This window comes from Aegilops tauschii, chromosome 3 (genome assembly GCF_002575655.3).
Source record: "Aegilops tauschii subsp. strangulata cultivar AL8/78 chromosome 3, Aet v6.0, whole genome shotgun sequence".
NCBI lineage: Eukaryota > Viridiplantae > Streptophyta > Magnoliopsida > Poales > Poaceae > Aegilops > Aegilops tauschii.
In genome coordinates this window covers 620,727,016-620,746,362 of record NC_053037.3, presented here as the reverse complement: position 1 = coordinate 620,746,362, position 19,347 = coordinate 620,727,016, and the positions used below count along the sequence as shown (strand labels likewise).

Here is a 19,347-nt window from a genome sequence, read left to right as displayed (position 1 = left end):
AAGTTATGTGCCTTTTATAAACTAAGAATCTCGTCATGGGATAATTAAAGTAAATTCCGGATTTCATGATTGTTAAGATTTCAAATAAAAAAAGAATGAGAATGCCAATATTGTAGTTCTTGGAAAATCCATGGTACAAATTATGCGAAATTATGTCGTTCTATTTTTTATTTCTAGTGAATACGCGAGAACCCAATGATATAATCCTACAAAGTTTACTTATACTAATCTCAGGACTTCTTTTGCTATAAAAGATTATTTTAGTATTGACGTTGCCTGCTGATTTATCGGTGCAGCTGTATGTAGCCATTTATCTTCATGGTCCAACAAAGATAAATTAACACTAATTACATTGCATACTGTCGTTTGGTTTCATTTATTAAACCGTGGCATACCTGTGAGCTCCAACACATTCATTACGTAGTACTCCCTCCGTTCCTAAATATAGGGTATATAGTTTTTGGCACGGAAATTAAAGAACGCATATGGAGGGAAAATTTCACAAGTTTTGGGTGAGATTACACCGGACTAATTGACATTAGAAAATAGAGGAGCTTGCGTAATATAGGGAAATGTAATCAAATCCCTAAAAAAATATCCAAACGAGTGGTGCAACAGAATGCACCTTATATTTTGGATTTTTTCTCAAAAATCTATACACCTTATATCAAGGAACGGAGGGAGTAACTACCTGACATCCTTTATTTGCCAACACACCTGAATTAATCATGTGTGGACACAAAATCAATGCATATTTACTTCCAGCATAGCATTAGCAATTCAAAAATCATGTCCTGCGTTGTACCCATTAACTCACTTTTACTTCTCTACAAATGTATTGGTTCAATAGGGAAACAAAAATTGACTTCAATCCGCATCCCAATGGACATCGATTGTGGTTCAGATTACAGGAAGGTGTGTCTCCATGTGCTCCTCGTCCGCATCGGTAAAAGTCACTACTACTTTTGTGGTTGAATTGCTCATTCCTACAAAACTGTGGATACTAAACCAAATCACACATTTGACCTGTGGCCTAAATCAAATCACGATCTGACCTGGTCTCGAAAAAATTTCACATAACAGACCATTTTGGGTGGCGCCAAACAGTCGGGCGCTGCACTGCACTATGCAGCGCTTTTGACTAAGGCGTCGCATGCCCGGCCAGCTTGGCACCCCGGGGCCAGGTGCGGCCCCGCAGTCAGCTGTGCAGCGCCTAAGAGCTAGGCGCCACACTTGTAATGTGCAGCGCCTAGCTCTTAGGCGCTGCACAGTCTGTTTGTCACTTAGGCTGGCCCCACCCTCTCTCCGCTCCCACCCCCACCCCACCCAATCCCTAAGCCTTGCGGCCCTCCTCTCTTCCCCTCTCCCCCCTCTCAAATCCTTCTCAAATCTTGCAAATCCGGAGTATTTGACCGTGGAGTTCGAAGCCAACCCCTCCCTTAAGGTAATCTCCTCCGATCCCCTCGTTTTCATCCATAGGAATTGTCACATTTGCTCAAATCTTGCTAGTTTAGGGAAACCCTAGTTTTGGCTTGGATTTGGAAATTTGTGTTGATGTTGGTGTTAGGGTTATGGTTAGGCTTCATACTATGCTAGGGTTAGGGTTATGTGTGTTTGATGTTGGTGTTAGGGTTATGCTATGGTTAGGGTTGTGGTTATTGTTAAGTGGGGGTTAGGCTTATTGTTTCATATATATGTTAGGGGTTATGTATTTTGTGCAAATATTTTGTTAAGTCCTTACTTGATATATGTGTGTTTTTGATTATTGTAGGGATGGGAAGAACATGTGTTTATGTTCATCATGTGGATAAAGAGGCCTTTTTGAAAGGCAATGTTGAGCCGGACCCGGATGAGCTTGACTTGGTGTTTGAGAGTAGTCCTAGCTATGCGGATGTCTTGGAACAAGTGAGGAAGTATTTGAATTGGGTGGACCCAAGTGATGTTGTTGAGTTCGAGGGAAGGCATAATGTTGGTTTTGGAATGCACATCCGTTGGAAGACAATGCATGTGAACTCGGAGCAACGTTGGGTTGCATACAAGGAGACGGTTGCGGAATCTCTAGACAAGGCTCTTGAGTTATTTGCCTCCAAGAAGGTTGAGTCTAGTTTGCATTTGGATTTGAACCGGGACCCCTCCCCGTTGGTTGCTAGTACTCCCCCACCCATGAACCAAGATCAAGTTAGTGAACCTCATTTGACGCAACAAGTTTGGCCAACATTGAGCCCGGTTTCAAACAACCCGAATGAAGCTTTTGAAGAGGACAATTATGAGTGCGAGGAGGATGACAACGAAGTTGATCTCCATGACAACAATGTGGGTGATCTCGAGCAATATCATGTGCAAGAGACAATGGACCAATCCTTCCTTTTTCACGCGCATATGCATCGGACTCCGATGACGATGGTCCCGATGAAGAAGTTGATGAGGAGGGATTCAAGCCCAAGGAGGCCCAAGCATTTAACAAGGTATTCGGGCGGGATCACAAGACACCATCGTTCAAGGATCTTAGTCTCGCGGATGAAGCCATTGTAGATGGTGGCAAATGTATATCTCTTGGAGCTAGGCCAAGTTCTCACCGTGATTTGGAAGACGGCAAGAACGGGATATATCCTAGTTGTGAGTTTCAATCCTTCTTGGAATTGAAGATGTGGCTCGACAACTACTCGGTTACGCATTATCGTCCACATAAAGTGGCCAACTCGGACGTCAAAGTGCGTTACACGGTTAAATGTGAAGTGCCAAGATGTCCATGGATTGTGCGTGCAAGGCCATGGAAAGGAGGTCCCACTTGGCGCATAGTGAGTTGTACGTCAAGTCACATGTGCCGACACAAGAATGCGGATGGCAAGCTTGTGTACCAACAACACAGACAACTCACGTCCGAGTTCATTGCTTATAGGTTATCCAACCAAATATCCACACTTCCAATAATGAGCATCAAGAGTGTCATTGACCTTGTGAAAGCCATCTTTCATTACAAGGTGAAGTACGGCAAGGCATGGAAGGCGAAGCAAGCCGCATTCAAGATGTTGTATGGCAATTGAGAGGAAGCATACAACTGACTCCCTAGGTTGTTGTTAGCTATGGCCGCCACAAACCCAGGCATGGTTCACGTGGTTGAGCCTCATGGGCACCAAACATTGATTCACAACGGGAGGACCATCCGAGTATTTGGTCGTGCATTTTGGGCCTTTGAGCAATGCGTGAGGGCTTTTGAGCATTGTCGGCCCGTCATCGCCATTGATGGCACATTCTTGACGGGACAATACAAGGGCACTTTATTGGTTGCAATAACAAGTGATGCCAATAACCGGGTGTTTCCTTTGGCTTTCGCTTTGGTTGAGGTGGAGAACAATGATAACTGGGAGTGGTTCTTGCGTCAACTGAGAACAAGGGTATTAACGGCTGAAAGGGAAATTTGTGTCATATCGGATCGCCATCCTGGAATTCTAAATGCAGTGGTGGTTGACATTCCCGGACATACAAAGTTGCACCATCGATGGTGCATGAGGCACTTTTGTGCAAACTTCTATAGGGCATGTGGTATCAAGGAGTTGGCTGATGATCTTCAAGATTGTTGTCTTGCTTTCACCAACAAGCGGTTTGCCACATTGTTCAATGCATTGCTGAGACACAAGAAACTTGACCCCGGCGGTCTTGAATTTCTCAATAGGAACATTGTCGAAAGGAATATGTGGGCACGCGCTTTCGATGAAGATGGCCGGAGGTACGGTCAAATGACAGGCAATATGGCAGAATGCTTCAATAAGGTGCTCAAGGGTGTACGTGCATTACCCGTCACGGCAATAGTTCAATACACATTTGACAAGATGAATGCATACTTTTTGAAGTACTGAATGGAGACGGATAAGCAGATTGCTGGTGAGAACAAGGATAAGCACAAGTACAATTTCCCACCAAAGGTAGAAGAATGGTTGGAATTTCAATCACGAAAGGCAGACTCCGAAGAAGCTGTACTATATGACGACAACGATTGGATGTTTGAAGTGAAAGAGCCTAGAGGAACCACAAACGATGGCCACCAACACGGAGGCTGGGCTTTCAAGGTCTCCCTAACACGGTGTAATTACACTTGCATGAGGCCATCTTTGCTTCATCTCCCATGCTCGCACTTGTTAAACGCATCTCGTGTTAGGAATGTGGACGTCAATCACCCTCTTACCGTGCGGGAGTCCGAGTTCTCAATCATGACTGTCAAGAATACATGGGCTCCCCGGTTTCAGCCGTACTTGGACCAATCACAATGGCCGGAGTATCATGGAGTTCAACTATGGCCGGACCCGGAATTGAAGGTCGTTAGACGGGGAAGACGCCAGACAAAGCGTCTTAGAGGTGACATGGATGGATGGGGCCGTGGTGCCGGTCGAGAAACCGGCACCGGCCAATTCCAAGAGCCTCGTGAGCACTCCCATTGTGGGGATTGCAATGGTGGGGGACACAACACTAGAACTTGTACCAAACCAAGAAAGAAATCAAAGAAAAATGATGCAAGCACAAGCCAAGCAAATGGTAGCCAACCAAGTTAAACAAGTGCCCAAGTGCCAAACCAATCAAATCAACCAAGCCAACGAGGAACTAGGCAACAAAGAGGGAGTCGACTAGGTCTTAGAAGAGGCCGTGGTGACGGTCTTGGCCGTGGTGATTGTGTTGGCCGTGGTGATGGTGGTAGAGGCCGTGGTGACGGACTTGGCCATGGTGTTGGTAGAGTCCGTGGTGATGGTAGAGGCCGTGGTGATGGTCTTGGCCGTGGTGATGGTGGTATAGGCCTTGGTGGTGGTGGTTTTGGCCGTGGTGGTGGTGCTAGTGATGGGGAACGCGACAGAAAACAAAAAATTTCCGACCTACGCACCAGCCCAGGACCACTATGGAGACTGCATACATGGTTTGATCTTTTTCGTTACCGACTCGTAGCGCAGCGGGAAGTAGAGTCGATGACGATCGGCGGTGCAGATCCCCGCAGCTAGGATTTACAACCTCCCAACCGCGAGGATGTATACCCTCATCTGCTCCTCAGACAGCCCTCCGGGAGGCGGTCGAACAGCCCCCCCGGACGGTGTCGCGGACAACCCTTCAGGAGGACCTTCGAAACTCGAACGGTCACTCGGACAGCCCTTCGGAGGACCTTCAAAACTCGGATGGTCACACGGACAGCCCTTCGGGAGGCACTCACAAACTAAGACCGAAACTACGATCTCTCTACAGAGTTGCACACATACGGTGTCATCTATCCGGCAGGGCTTCGCCGTCCAGAACTAGTTCCTGCCGGAACCCAGACAGCCTTACGGCTCTACGAAACTCTTTTCGTGGGAGGGAGAGAAGAAGCCAGATAATGCATGGCATGTGTATGAGAGCAAGGGATGAGTGTGGAGGGCTGCCCCTCCACCTCTATTTACAGGAAATCCCAAGGGGGGTAGGGTAGTTTCACAAAAAACCCAAAATGCACATGAATGAAGTCCTTCCACAAGGACCTAGGAGTGAAACCAAGGAACAAGAGGGTCCCCAAGGGGGGATACCCCATGTGGCCGGCCACACCCCCATGAGGGGCCCAAAAAATGGCTCCTATCCATCCATGTCATCCCCAAGATCTTTTGGAGCAAAGCCCCAAAAGGTGGCTTTCCATAAAGTAACCATAAAGCTGATTTTCACTATTCACGACGACATTTTTCAGCGTCTGATCGAACTGAAAATATTTATGTGGGCTAAGAAAATTTCCAGTACCCACTAAAATGATTTTCAACGCGTTCCGAAACAATTCCGGTTTTAGTGATTTTCATCTGCGAAACGCATCTGAAGTGGCTCCGGCAGCTCCGGAACATTTCCGGTTTTTATCTTAGAAAATTCCAAAAAGCTTCCAGAATGATTCTGGCATCCTCCAAGAATTATCAGGCATGTGCCGAAACCAATTTGACTTAATGGTGTATCCCGAAACAACTTTTCGGTATCATCGAAACTTATCCGATGACCTCTCTCTGCGGTACGATTCCGCTGTCCGAAACTTTTCGGTGTCCGAAACTTTTTCGGTGATTTTCTCTCAGACTCCCTGTCTAGAATTCAGCAGATAGATAACCCTTAAGCGTGTGACCCTATAGGTTCGGTGAAGTATAGACATGACCCGGAACCCCTTCCGATCAATGATCAACATCGGAGCCGTGGACACCCATATTGACCCCTATACCCACACGAATAAATATTCGAGTGAACCTCCAGTTGTCGTGTGCTATTCCTGTTGCTTCGCGATATGTTACAAATACCCGAGGTGAGACATGTTGGCATTCCCGTGGATCAACAACTTGTCCACTATGCTAGTTACCTCGTTACCGGTATTGTTCTCTTTTCTCGTTATCGTGTTCCGGCATCCCCGTGATCAAATCACAAAGTGTCTGGCTAGACGATGATGGATACCGTAACACCGAGAGGGCCCAGAGATATCTCTCCATCGTCGGAGGAGCAAATCCCAATCTTGAGCTATCAAGTTACTTGACACACTTTTCCATGAACCCGTAAGCCGCCGTAATAGCCACCCATTTACGGATGACGTTTAACAAACCCCAAAGTTCATGAAGCAAGCATGAAGAAACTCGATACTCTCATGGTCTAAGGAATCATGCAAACGTTAACCATCTCTGTGTTATGTACCAATAAACTTGTGACGAATGAATCTCATAGCATAACATCAATCCGGGTCGATTCAACACAAATGTTCTCTTAACATTGGGCCCTCAAAGTTGCTGGCATAGACATGCCCATGACCAGGAAAACAGAATCATCATGCAACACTTGAGCTAGTCTTAGAGGCCAGACTAGGAATACTTCTTACCGTTTATTATTCCACACGTGCATTTGAGTCTTCCTCCGAGCCTCGTGGATATTGTAGACTCGAGAATCATTGCAGTTATAGCATGGAACATAAACATAATTATGAACTCGGAGATAAATAATATCATTTATTATTGCCTCTAGGGCATATCTCCTACAGACTCCCACTTGCACTAGAGTCAATAATCTAGCTTATGCTAATGCACTTCACACCTGTGGCACACCGGTGTAAATATGCTTCGCGTGTGGTATAGCCTGATGTCCAACGGATCTGACGACTTCAGTTCCGTGTGTATCTTTGCATGTCCTCGCGTTTTCACGTTTTCACAAAACTCATATTTTGTGTGGACTCGGCTTTGTATGTATGTGAATCACAGGTCGAACCTGGATTCCTCAGACTGAGTTATGGAGCAACTACCTGCAGTAGTGTCCCATTGTCAAAAGCCATCTTGGAACTATACTAAGTTCATGAATGAACTATATGATTCAACATCTTCTTTGTCGCTTCTAAAGCGTCAACATACTTAACCCTTGTTATAGAATTTGCCACAGTAACTAGTTTGAACATCCAACTAACTGTGCCACCACATTGTGTGTTACACAAAACCCTTAATTTAAATCGAAAATCGCATGGAGAAAAGATGAAGACTCTATCGATGTAACATTTTACAACGAACTCTTCATGATCTCTGCTTGCGAGAAAACCATGTCATCAGTACTTACTCTAGTACTCTGTGACATCTTTCACTGTTGTCCCATGATCAGTAATTTGATCACTTTGGTATCCATACTCGCAACACCTTGGGAGTATTGGACATATCTGGTTGTTTTACATACCATGGAATACATGATTAATCCAAACACAAAAGTGTGTGGAATCTGCATCATGTATTTTACTCATCAGTGTTTTGGGACACCGAGTCTTGCAAAAACTCTTTCCATGTGACTTTGGCAAGAATCACTCCTTGGCGTTTTAAATGCTAAAAGGTTTTAGCATCTTGTCAATATGTATTCATTGCTTAGCCCCATTAGGTAAATCTATCTCCATAGATCATCATGCCTAATATTGAGGCTATTTAGCGTAAGCCCTTCATCGAAAAACTATTTTCAAATGAAGTCCTAATTTGTGTCAAGAAATTTATTTCCAATTACCAATGTGCCAAGCACATAAGGTTTTTAGAAATATTATTACGCTCCCACTTACTTTCTTGAATTACAAGCATCTTCGTTACCCATTGATGAAGTCAAAACCCCTTTGACCATTTCATCAAAACACGAAGATTCCAACTCCATTTTGCTCTCTTCTGTCCATTGCTGGAACTCTGAAGTTTGCATACCTACTAGCATCCTCTGGATCGACAAATTACTTTGGACTGTATCATATACAAGTCCTAGCTTTCATTTCCATCAGATGGAAATCCTTTTATCATCCATGTTTCATATCTCATGATTGAAATATGTATTAATTGCTAGTTCAACCCGAACCGACTTTAAGCATCGCTACGATGAAAACAACCTCATCGTAGTCAACTCTTGAACTTGTTATTTCAACAAGTCGAGCTTTATGGATAAAACATTTTTATCCGTATCAGTTTTAAGTTCCATAAATATTCGTTAGACTCTAAGTCTTCCGAAAGGTGCATCAAGGTTTTAATCTTGAATCACTTATGTTGAAACTAACTCGGATTGTATTGGCATTTAGCCAATTCTGGAGTCAGGGCCCATCAACGCTTCCTTGTGTATCGTAGGTATAATGTTGTCTAACAACAATATCTCGTTTGCGCACCTGAGAGGTTTGTACGAGCCTTGCCTACGTGGTTCAGCTGCAAGTTCGACCGAAGTTCATACATTTTATTGTAGAGACTTCCGTATCAGTCGCAGTAGGAAACTCTGGAATTACTTCCAAGGTCTCTTTTTCCTTTGATCTGATGAAGATACTGTTTATCTCGTCGAGTTGCACTATTCTCCCACTCACCTTTTAGAAAGAACCATTCTCTTTAAAAGCATACCGTTCTTTGTGGCAAACCTATTTGCCTCGGTATAGTGAGGGAGGAATACCCAATGACTTGGGATAACCTACAAAGTAGCACTTGTCTGATTTGGAACAGGTTTGTAACCTTTTACACAAGCCCCATATTCCAAATGTTAAGAAAAGATACAACATGGTTGGGCGTACCATACCATGGCTTCATTTCAACAGACCCGATGTAGCTCTTTTCAGTGTAAAAGCCGCAGTCTCTAAAGCATCACTTTAAAAAGGATAATGGCAAATTTATTTATGTCATCTTTGACCTTACCATGTCATAAATGGTTTGATTACATCTCCACGGACTTTCCACTTGCAGTGGTGTTCCGGGAGGTGCAAGTTTATGAAACCCCTTTCACAACTCATCAGACATTCGCTAAACATGTAACTCAAATATTCCTTTGTGCAATCAAATTGCAGAAACATAATTTTCTTGTTACAATAACTTCTACTTCATTTTTGAGAACCTTTCGAATGATTTCAAAAGATCCAGACTTACGTCTCATCAAGTAAATATCCGTATATCTACTTGAGTCATTTCTGAAGATAAATAAATCCACCACTAACAACACTTATCGGACTACACACATCAAATGTATGATCACTAATAAGTTTGTTGTTCGTTCCTTATGGCCTGGGAACGGTATTTTAGTCACTTCACTTTTCGGAGGAAAGTTGCAAGTGTCAGATGATTCAAAATCAAAAGGACTTCAAAATCCATCATAATGGAATTTTCCATGCGGGTTTCTCCAATGTGACCAAATGTAGTGCCACACTTGTGTGGTATTCTTTTAGTCTTGCGACATTTAGCGTCAGTGTTATGGATGTATCATATTACCCTCAATATTCATAACATACGTCCCATCGATGATGGAAGTATGGCCCTTATGTTATTCATAATACTTAACAACAATTGTTGTTTTTATGAACAACTCTTTTGCAACAAACATTGTGCAATGGGCTAGAGTGTATGAAACTCTAAAATGAATTATGAAAGTAAACCCAGAGGTATTGTATTATTATCAATATTCATAACATACATCTCATTCATAATGAAAGTATGGCCCTTGTGTTATTCATAACATCGAACATAAAAAGTTCTCTTATGAACAACCTTCTTGCAAGATGCCTTATGCAATGGGATAGAGTTTGTAAAACTCTAAATGAATTATGAAAATAAATACAGACGGCAATACACCGATGGAAGGTATAGTAACATTTACTATGTTCCCTGTGTATACCTTAACCTCATTTCTAGCTAGTCTTTCAGGCCATAGTAGTTCTTACATCGAGTTGCAACAGAATGCAATCGAGCGGGCATTTTTGTGATGAACTCACAATACCCAAGAATTAGTGATTAACATGTTTAACCATAATTCGCAAGAACTATATCTTTGACCAGCCTTCTATACATCAAAAACTTGTATGACATTCATACATGAGCTGGATATTCCAGTCTTCTTTCCTTTTGCCTTTATACTTCTAGCAGTTTAACTTTTAGTATTTCTCCTACTCTCAAAAGAAGCACCCAACTTAAGAGTGGCATTAGCCCCGGACTTCCTAGGCGTGTAAGTCATACTAACACCCTTTGGACACTTCCTTTCTCTTTAAGTTGTTGTTTTATTCACCTTTCATTATATGACAGGCGTTCTTCTGGATCCCTTTCCCAACAGTCAAATGCATAGTAAACACTTTTACTAATACTTGCAAACAAACATTGCTTTGTTTGTATCTGAAAATAATTTTCAGTTCCATGAATATCATATAACTATCCCAACTTTCGAAGTTTGGGTTTCATGGAAGCAAACATATTCCACTTGACCGTAACAGAATTCTAGCTTTCGGATCAAAGGACGAGAGTCACATGATCCATAGCATTAGCGGGAGGATACGGAAAGCATGCGATAGGACAAAGTCCTTCTCGGCACTTTTGAGGACAATCCTCATAATACGGTACCAATGGTAAAGTTTTAACCAGATATTTAACAGCTATTCAATTTTAACAGGGAAGGTGGAAACGCGAGCCATTATTCTACAACTATTTTGCATATAACACTTAGACAATGTTCATAATTAATTGCACTAAGAATTAAACATGTTAATTCAACAGTGCGCTCCCACTCAAATCAATATCTCTCAAAATTGATTGTGAGTGATACAAGACCCACATTTCAATTGTTCGCCATTGGTGTAACACCACTGATGACGAAAAATCTCAACCGGTAGGCCAACTTGCCAATCACATCTCTATGTGACTCTTGTTCATCTTTCGATGCGTGTGTTCCGAGCTCATGACGGTCATGCCTGAACGTCAAGACAACCAAGTGATCTCGCTGCGAGGTCTCAACTCACCCGCCTCACACTTCTCTAATCGTTCGTACCCGTGTGACACGGCGCACCCCGAAAAGATAGGTGCCGTGACGGTGCTACACTTGGGAGAACACTAACTACTTGGTATTTTAAGTGAGAGATCACCCTAATAAAAGCGACTACCGCGCAATCAAGAAGGGTGCATCATAAGGGATAAACATCTCAGGCAATTCATAATAGCATGATATGGTATAGCCCTTTCTGACGGAGAAGTCTTTCATTTCTTCGTCTTCGGCATTCGCGTCGGTGTTCACCTTCGCGAAGATTGCCACCACCTTGTCGATGCACCAGATAATATTGCTATCTCTATAGCTAACAAAATAATGCATTACAACAAGGTTGACACGCAGGTCATTAAAGTGCAATCATATGGCTCCAACCATCATGCCGAATCATGACACGCAGGTCATGTTAATCAAATTACATCATATAGTCATCTCATACATAATCGAATTAGTATGAGCACTGCTATACCACATCATATGCACATCCTGCAAAACCAAGTTAGACGCCTCTAATCGGTTTATGCAAAATTTATTTTACGTGGCTTCTAAGGTTTTAACTTAAACCGCAGCGACCAACGTTTTATCATCAAGTATGATTATTCAAGTTGCTAGATTAACATCTCGGGGTGTATGAAACACGGGATAATTAAATCTCGAGCCCCATACTAAACTTCGTCATACGCATGACCCCCGTGCAGATCATATCTGCAATGCCCTTTCATCTGCGAATTTCATCTTTCTTTTGACTACGGCAGAACCCAAAGAACTGATAGCACTTCCATGATCAATCAGGATCACGGATTGCCAGAACTTTGTCAAATTCCACCATGCTGTCTCTAGATTGAGCAAACGCAAATTCTAGGGAAGCAAGAAGAACCTCGGGTAACAGATTTCATCTGTCACCCGCATAAATAATTTTCAGCAATAGATCTCATCCACTACCTAATTATATTATGCAATACCCATACATCTCCATGTATTCTAGATCGAAACCTGCATCTACGCATAGCACGGCTCTTGATGCCACTGATGGGGAATGCGACAGAAAACAAAAATTTTCCGACCTACGCACCAGCCCAGGACCACTATGGAGACTGCATACATGGTTTGATCTTTTTCGTTACCGACTCGTAGCGCAGCGGGAAGTAGAGTCGATGACGATCGGCGGTGCAGATCCCCGCAGCTAGGATTTACAACCTCCCAACCGCGAGGATGTATACCCTCATCTGCTCCTCAGACAGCCCTCCGGGAGGCGGTCGAACAGCCCCCCCGGACGGTGTCGCGGACAGCCCTTCGGGAGGACCTTCGAAACTCGAACGGTCACTCGGACAGCCCTTCGGGAGGACCTTCGAAACTCGGACGGTCACACGGACAGCCCTTCGGGAGGCACTCACGAACTAAGACCGAAACTACGATCTCTCTACAGAGTTGCACACATACGGTGTCATCTATCCGGCAGGGCTTCGCCGTCCAGAACTAGTTCCTGCCGGAACCCAGACAGCCTTACGGCTCTACGAAACTCTTTTCGTGGGAGGGAGAGAAGAAGCCAGATAATGCATGGCATGTGTATGAGAGCAAGGGATGAGTGTGGAGGGCTGCCCCTCCACCTCTATTTACAGGAAATCCCAAGGGGGTAGGGTAGTTTCACAAAAAACCCAAAATGCACATGAATGAAGTCCTTCCACAAGGACCTAGGAGTGAAACCAAGGAACAAGAGGGTCCCCAAGGGGGGATACCCCATGTGGCCGGCCACACCCCCATGAGGGGCCCAAAAAATGGCTCCTATCCATCCATGTCATCCCCAAGATCTTTTGGAGCAAAGCCCCAAAAGGTGGCTTTCCATAAAGTAACCATAAAGCTGATTTTCACTATTCACGACGACATTTTTCAGCGTCTGATTGAACTGAAAATATTTATGTGGGCTAAGAACATTTCCAGTACCCACTAAAATGATTTTCAACGCGTTCCGAAACAATTCTGGTTTTAGTGATTTTCATCTGCGAAACGCATCTGAAGTGGCTCCGGCAGCTCCGGAACATTTCCGGTTTTTATCTTAGAAAATTCCAAAAAGCTTCCAGAATGATTCTGGCATCCTCCAAGAATTATCAGGCATGTGCCGAAACCAATTTGACTTAATGGTGTATCCCGAAACAACTTTTCGGTATCATCGAAACTTATCCGATGACCTCTCTCTGCGGTACGATTCCGCTGTCCGAAACTTTTTCGGTGATTTTCTCTCAGACTCCCTGTCTAGAATTCAGCAGATAGATGACCCTTAAGCGTGTGACCCTATAGGTTCGGTGAAGTATAGACATGACCCGGAACCCCTTCCGATCAATGATCAACATCGGAGCCGTGGACACCCATATTGACCCCTATACCCACACGAATAAATATTCGAGTGAACCTCCAGTTGCCGTGTGCTATTCCTGTTGCTTCGCGATATGTTACAAATACCCGAGGTGAGACATGTTGGCATTCCCGTGGATCAACAACTTGTCCACTATGCTAGTTACCTCGTTACCGGTATTGTTCTCTTTTCTCGTTATCGTGTTCCGGCATCCCCGTGATCAAATCACAAAGTGTCTGGCCAGACGATGATGGATACCGTAACACCGAGAGGGCCCAGAGATATCTCTCCATCGTCGGAGGAGCAAATCCCAATCTTGAGCTATCAAGTTACTTGACACACTTTTCCATGAACCCGTAAGCCGCCGTAATAGCCACCCATTTACGGATGACGTTTAACAAACCCCAAAGTTCATGAAGCAAGCATGAAGAAACTCGATACTCTCATGGTCTAAGGAATCATGCAAACGTTAACCATCTCTGTGTTATGTACCAATAAACTTGTGACGAATGAATCTCATAGCATAACATCAATCCAGGTCGATTCAACACAAATGTTCTCTTAACATTGTGCCCTCAAAGTTGCTGGCATAGACATGCCCATGACCAGGAAAACAGAATCATCATGCAACACTTGAGCTAGTCTTAGAGGCCATACTAGGAATACTTCTTACCGTTTATTATTCCACACGTGCATTTGAGTCTTCCTCCGAGCCTCGTGGATATTGTAGACTCGAGAATCATTGCAGTTATAGCATGGAACATAAACATAATTATGAACTCGGAGATAAATAATATCATTTATTATTGCCTCTAGGGCATATCTCCTACAGCTAGAGGCCGCGGTGGTGGTAGAGGCCGTGGTGATGGCCTAGTCCTTGGTGGTGGCTATGGTCGTGGTGATGGCCTAGGCCTTGGTGGTGGTCGTAGTGGAGGAATGTTTTCTTGGCTCAATGGACCATTGTCGTATGTAACTTACTATTATCTTGTTATTTATGTTGTCATTGTCATTTTGCATAGTGCGACTACCTATTAAGTTGCCATTTTCGTAGGTATGGCAACAATGCAGGGGGTGGAGGACTCGGAGGGGGGAGGTGAGATGTCGAAAAAAGAAGAAGAAGAAGAAGAAGAGAGGACCTTGCTTGACGCAAAAATGTGTGATAAAATGTGTGCTACTCTGTGACCTTGTGAACTATAATGTGTGGTCCTATGTGCTACCATGTGACCTTATGAACTATAATGTGTGGTCCTATGTGCTATGTGTGTATGACTATGTCTTCTTTCTGTGTTTTGGACTACTATATGTGATATCACTTATAGTGTGTATGACATCTATTTGAACCACAAAACAAAAACAGCACTTGTTATTTGAAAACAACAGACAGTGCAGCGCCTAAGAGCTAGGCGCCACACTATACTATGTAGCGCCTAGACCTTAGGCGCTGCACATCTGGACACGCCAGTCCAGAGAGCAACAGAAGGTATCCAGTAGCTTTGCCACCCAAAATATCGCTAAGTCAGGGTGCAGCGCCTAAGACCTAGGCGTCGCACTATACTGTGCAGCACCCGATACCTAGGCGCTGTACTGTGCAGTGTGACACCTAGAACTTGGGCGCTGCACCCTGACTTAGCGATTTTTTGGTGGCAAAAGCAACTGGAAACCTTCTGTTGCTCTCTGGACTGGCATGTCCAGATGTGCAGCGCTTAAGGGCTGGGTGCTGTACTGTGTAGTGTGGCGCCTAGAACTTAGGCGCTGCACACCTGGACATGCCAGTCCAGAGAGACACAGAAGGTATCCAGTAGCATATGCAGTAGTGCAGCGCCCATGGCCTAGGCGCCACACATTAATGTGCAGCGCCTAGCTCTTAGGCGCTTCACATATGGAATCTTATGCTGCCCTCACCCCCTCCCACCCATCCCCACCCCACACACCCCCACCCCCCCCACACACACACACAAACCCGAAGCTCAGTGCCTCCCCTCTGCCCTCCTCTCTCCCCCTCTCAAATCCTTGTCAGATTCGGAGATATTGTCCATGGATATCGAAGCCAACCCCTCCCAGAAGGTAATCTCGTCCGATCCCCTCGTTTTCATCCATAGAAAATGTCAGATTTGATCAAATCTTGCTAGTTTAGGGAAACCCTAGTTTTGGCTTGGATTTGGAAATTTGTGTTGATGTTTGTGTTACGGTTATGGTTAGGCTTTATACTATGCTAGGGTTAGGGTTATGTGTGTTTGTTGTTGGTGTTAGGGTTATGCTATGGTTATGGTTAGGGTTAGGGTTGTGGTTATTCTTAAGTGGGGGTTAGGGTTAACCAAGAATTCTCGGTTTTGTAGGCATGGCTTCATCCGGTTCCATGACGAGGCCACCGTGTGCTAACCAAGAAGACATGTCGAACAAGTGGGAGGACGCATCTTTGGACAAGGTGAAGGAGAAAGATGTCAACATCCCGCCATGTTGATGTGGCGATGTTTGTAAGGTGAAGGTGTCCACCGACCGAAACAAATCATGGACGGAAGGGCGGAGATATTTTGTATGCCCGAACTATGCTTATGATCGTGCACTTCCAACTAACGCCTATGACCAACCACCGGTAAGCTCGAAAAGTCAAATTTTACTCTCAAATGGGTGTCAACACTAACAAAAAATTTGTATGCAGTCACCGCCTCCTCTGTGCAAGTACTTCACGTGGATAGATCATGAAGTGCCAGAAGATGTCCAAAAGGACCAATATCAAGATTGTCTTAGGCGGCAGCGGCGGTTCGAAGAATCGTTTCAAAGAGGCTTGGAGGAAGAGTGTCGTCAGAAGGAGAGGATGGAGAGGGCACGCCAAGCGAAACTTGCTCGTGCGGAGGAGAGGGCAAGAAAGCTTGCAAAGGCTCGCGAGGCGCAACAGGAGGACTCCGCATGTGACAAGAAGGGGAAATGGCCTCGATCTACTCAGTAGGGACTTCGCTTCGGTGCACTAGTCATGAAACCGGATGTATCCATGCCGTATTTGTCATGAACTTTGTTCTAGGGCAACATGCCATTTCTAGTCAACTATGTCGTACTAGGCAAAATTGTTATTTCTAATGAATGTGTCATGAACTATGTCGTAGTAATGTTTGAATTGTCTTAAGTGATGAACTCATAAGTCATAAAATTTGTGTTTGTTCAAATTGCTGTGATGCTCAAATTATTGTAAGTGTTGGGATGTTCCGGTGAATTGCCATTTGTAGTCAATAGCAGTAAACAGCTGTGCAGCGCCCAGAGCATAGGCGCTGCACTCTACAGTGCAGCGCCCAAGACAGAGGCGTCACACAGTAGAGTGCAGCGCCTAGCTCTAGGGCGCTGCACGGTGACTTAGCATTTTTTGGGTATGGCCAGTACTGCAATGCTTTTGTATGCATAGCCAGATGTGCAGCGCCTAGGGTACAGGCGCTGCATTATACAGTGCAACGCTTGAGTGCTGGGCGCTGCACTGTATAATGCAGTGTTGGGCGCTGCAGTGCTGTTAACTGCTAAAATGCAGTAACTTGATGCATTTTTTGCAGCAAACTGAAGTCAACAAAGATATAATATGAATGTACTGCTGTAAACTGCAGAAACTCAACAAAGATAACTAATAACTTGAACATCACATAGTTTAGGACAATTCAACATTACTACAAGTTCGCAAACACAATGACCACACTAATAAGAGTTCACCAACATATGACATAACCTCACAAGTTCGTCAACCTAATGTAACGGCTACAAGGTCACTGATGCCTTCCGCGCATGGTCCTGGTGCCACGCCTGCAGGCAATCTTCTTCTTCCTGTTAGGACGAGCCTCCTCTTCCTACAATTCCTCCTCAGCCTCATCATCCAAGGTAGCCATCCGCGAGGTCCCTACGACCACCTTTGGGTTGCCTCTGTTGTCAAAGTCGGTGGGCGTGTATCGGCGTATGGGTTGCCTAGGCTTCAACATATATGCGGACCGAACTTGAGCGTTCGCCAAAGTCATGTCATCATCAAGGTCATCGCCCTATCACACAATGAAACAATATGGTAAAGACCGGCATCGTAATCAAATAAGAATCACATCTAAAGGATTAGGCATACCTCTTGGGTGACCACACCCTCATCATCCAGATAAGCATGTGAGGAACTCACATCGTCCCCCTGATGGTGAGATAAGGGGTCTGATGGTGTACCAGACCTAGAGGCTGGAGGTTCATCAAATTCGGGATCACGGCAACGGAGAAGATTCGATAACCGCCTTAATTTCTTGGCCTGACGCTGTAACATGTTCAAGTGTATAAGATATCAAACTCCACAACATATGTAACATGGACACGTGAATGCGATATGTACCTTGAGGAATGCTCGTAGTGAACCATCATCATTTCCTTCTCCAACCGAAGTCTTCTCCAGAATAGACTCGCTTTCATCAGCTGATTTATTGATCTGGTCGCGCTGCGGATGAGAACGAATGAACGCGTTAGCCATTCAAACAGGTGTAATACGGCCAACGGGAAAGTAAAGAAGGGAACACTTTCCTACATAGTTAATGACCGGAACAGTAGGAACTCCTTGCCCTTCCTTGATATCTTTGTTGTACCGCCGCTTCGATACATCCTCAAAGTTTATGGGCTCTTCAAGAATATCATCATTGTATGCCGGCCGGCATATCTCAACTCGAGTACTTCCAAGAAACCATCGTAGGTAGTTATCGAAAGCAAGTGTTATGCTCACGAAGTTGGGCGCGTGCACTGTTACGAGCTTGCTCCACACTAAGATGGAAGCAGGTAACATACTGTGCATGATGCTTGTCCCAGTCCTTTATCTTCCGCTGCTTTCTCCTGTCCAACCTACATGGTACAAAACCAAACATTAGTAAAATCAAAAAAAGGAGTGCCGATGCTTAGTCAATACGCAGACATGCTCTCTTACCTATGAAGTGCTTTGTCCGTGTCCACCCAATCCGGCGGGTGAGGCTGGAACAGACCAAACTGACGATACACGCGATGTGGCAAATGAAACTCAACCGCCCAGTTGCATATCAGTGGGCACCGCATAAGCCGAAGATCCTTATCCCGCAAGCACATCGAGTTGACGCGGAACTCCTCGGTGTATGCAAAGCTCTCACCCGCGTCATATGGCTACCATACCACCTATGAAATAGGGCAACAATGCAAAATTGATGACTATTTTTCAAGCAAGCATGAGAAATGACTGAAGTAATGACCTCCTTACCTGCTCAGGCGTAATCGTGTCCAACTCGGCAATGTACTTTTGGTACATGAGACTGACATCGTTCGTCATCTCGGATACCACATCCCACTTGTAAGCCCAAGTGGGGCGCCGTAATTCGCCTTCTTCATCCCAAGGTTTAAACGTGACGCTCTTCGGGCGTCCAACAGGCAAACGCTCCCAGCTCCATACAGAAAGCAGAAGCATATTACCACCAATGCCTGCCTTATCTGTGATCCTGCAACACGCATCGTCCAGCTGCATATGAAAGAAAACAATGTTAACTTGACAGCAAGGTTGCATTTGCTAATGAAGAAATGACTCGATAGCAAAACAAAACAAATACTGTCGGTACAAGTAAGCAAGAGTCGCTGAACCCCAGCTCCATCCACTATCGAAGACGGTCAACGCCTTCAGCAACATCCATGGAGCGTTCTTGCCTGTCGAGTCAGGAAGCAAAGTCCTCGAGACAACGTACCACATATAGACACGAGCATGTGTCTATATCACATCATCAGTGGCATCCGCAAGGCAATGCACA

General features: G+C 44.6%; 1 protein-coding gene across 1 annotated transcript; it reads right to left on the bottom strand.

The window, feature by feature from the left end:
* Nucleotides 1-17,205: 17,205 nt before the first annotated feature.
* Nucleotides 17,206-18,455, bottom strand: LOC120962126 (uncharacterized). The gene is made up of 3 exons (XM_040386061.2): nucleotides 17,928-18,455; nucleotides 17,676-17,852; nucleotides 17,206-17,598 (listed from the first exon to the last, which is right to left on the bottom strand). The coding sequence occupies exons 1-3, from the start codon at nucleotides 18,060-18,062 to the stop codon at nucleotides 17,413-17,415; spliced, it is 498 nt and encodes a 165-aa protein (XP_040241995.1). The 5' UTR covers nucleotides 18,063-18,455; the 3' UTR covers nucleotides 17,206-17,412.
* Nucleotides 18,456-19,347: the final 892 nt, after the last annotated feature.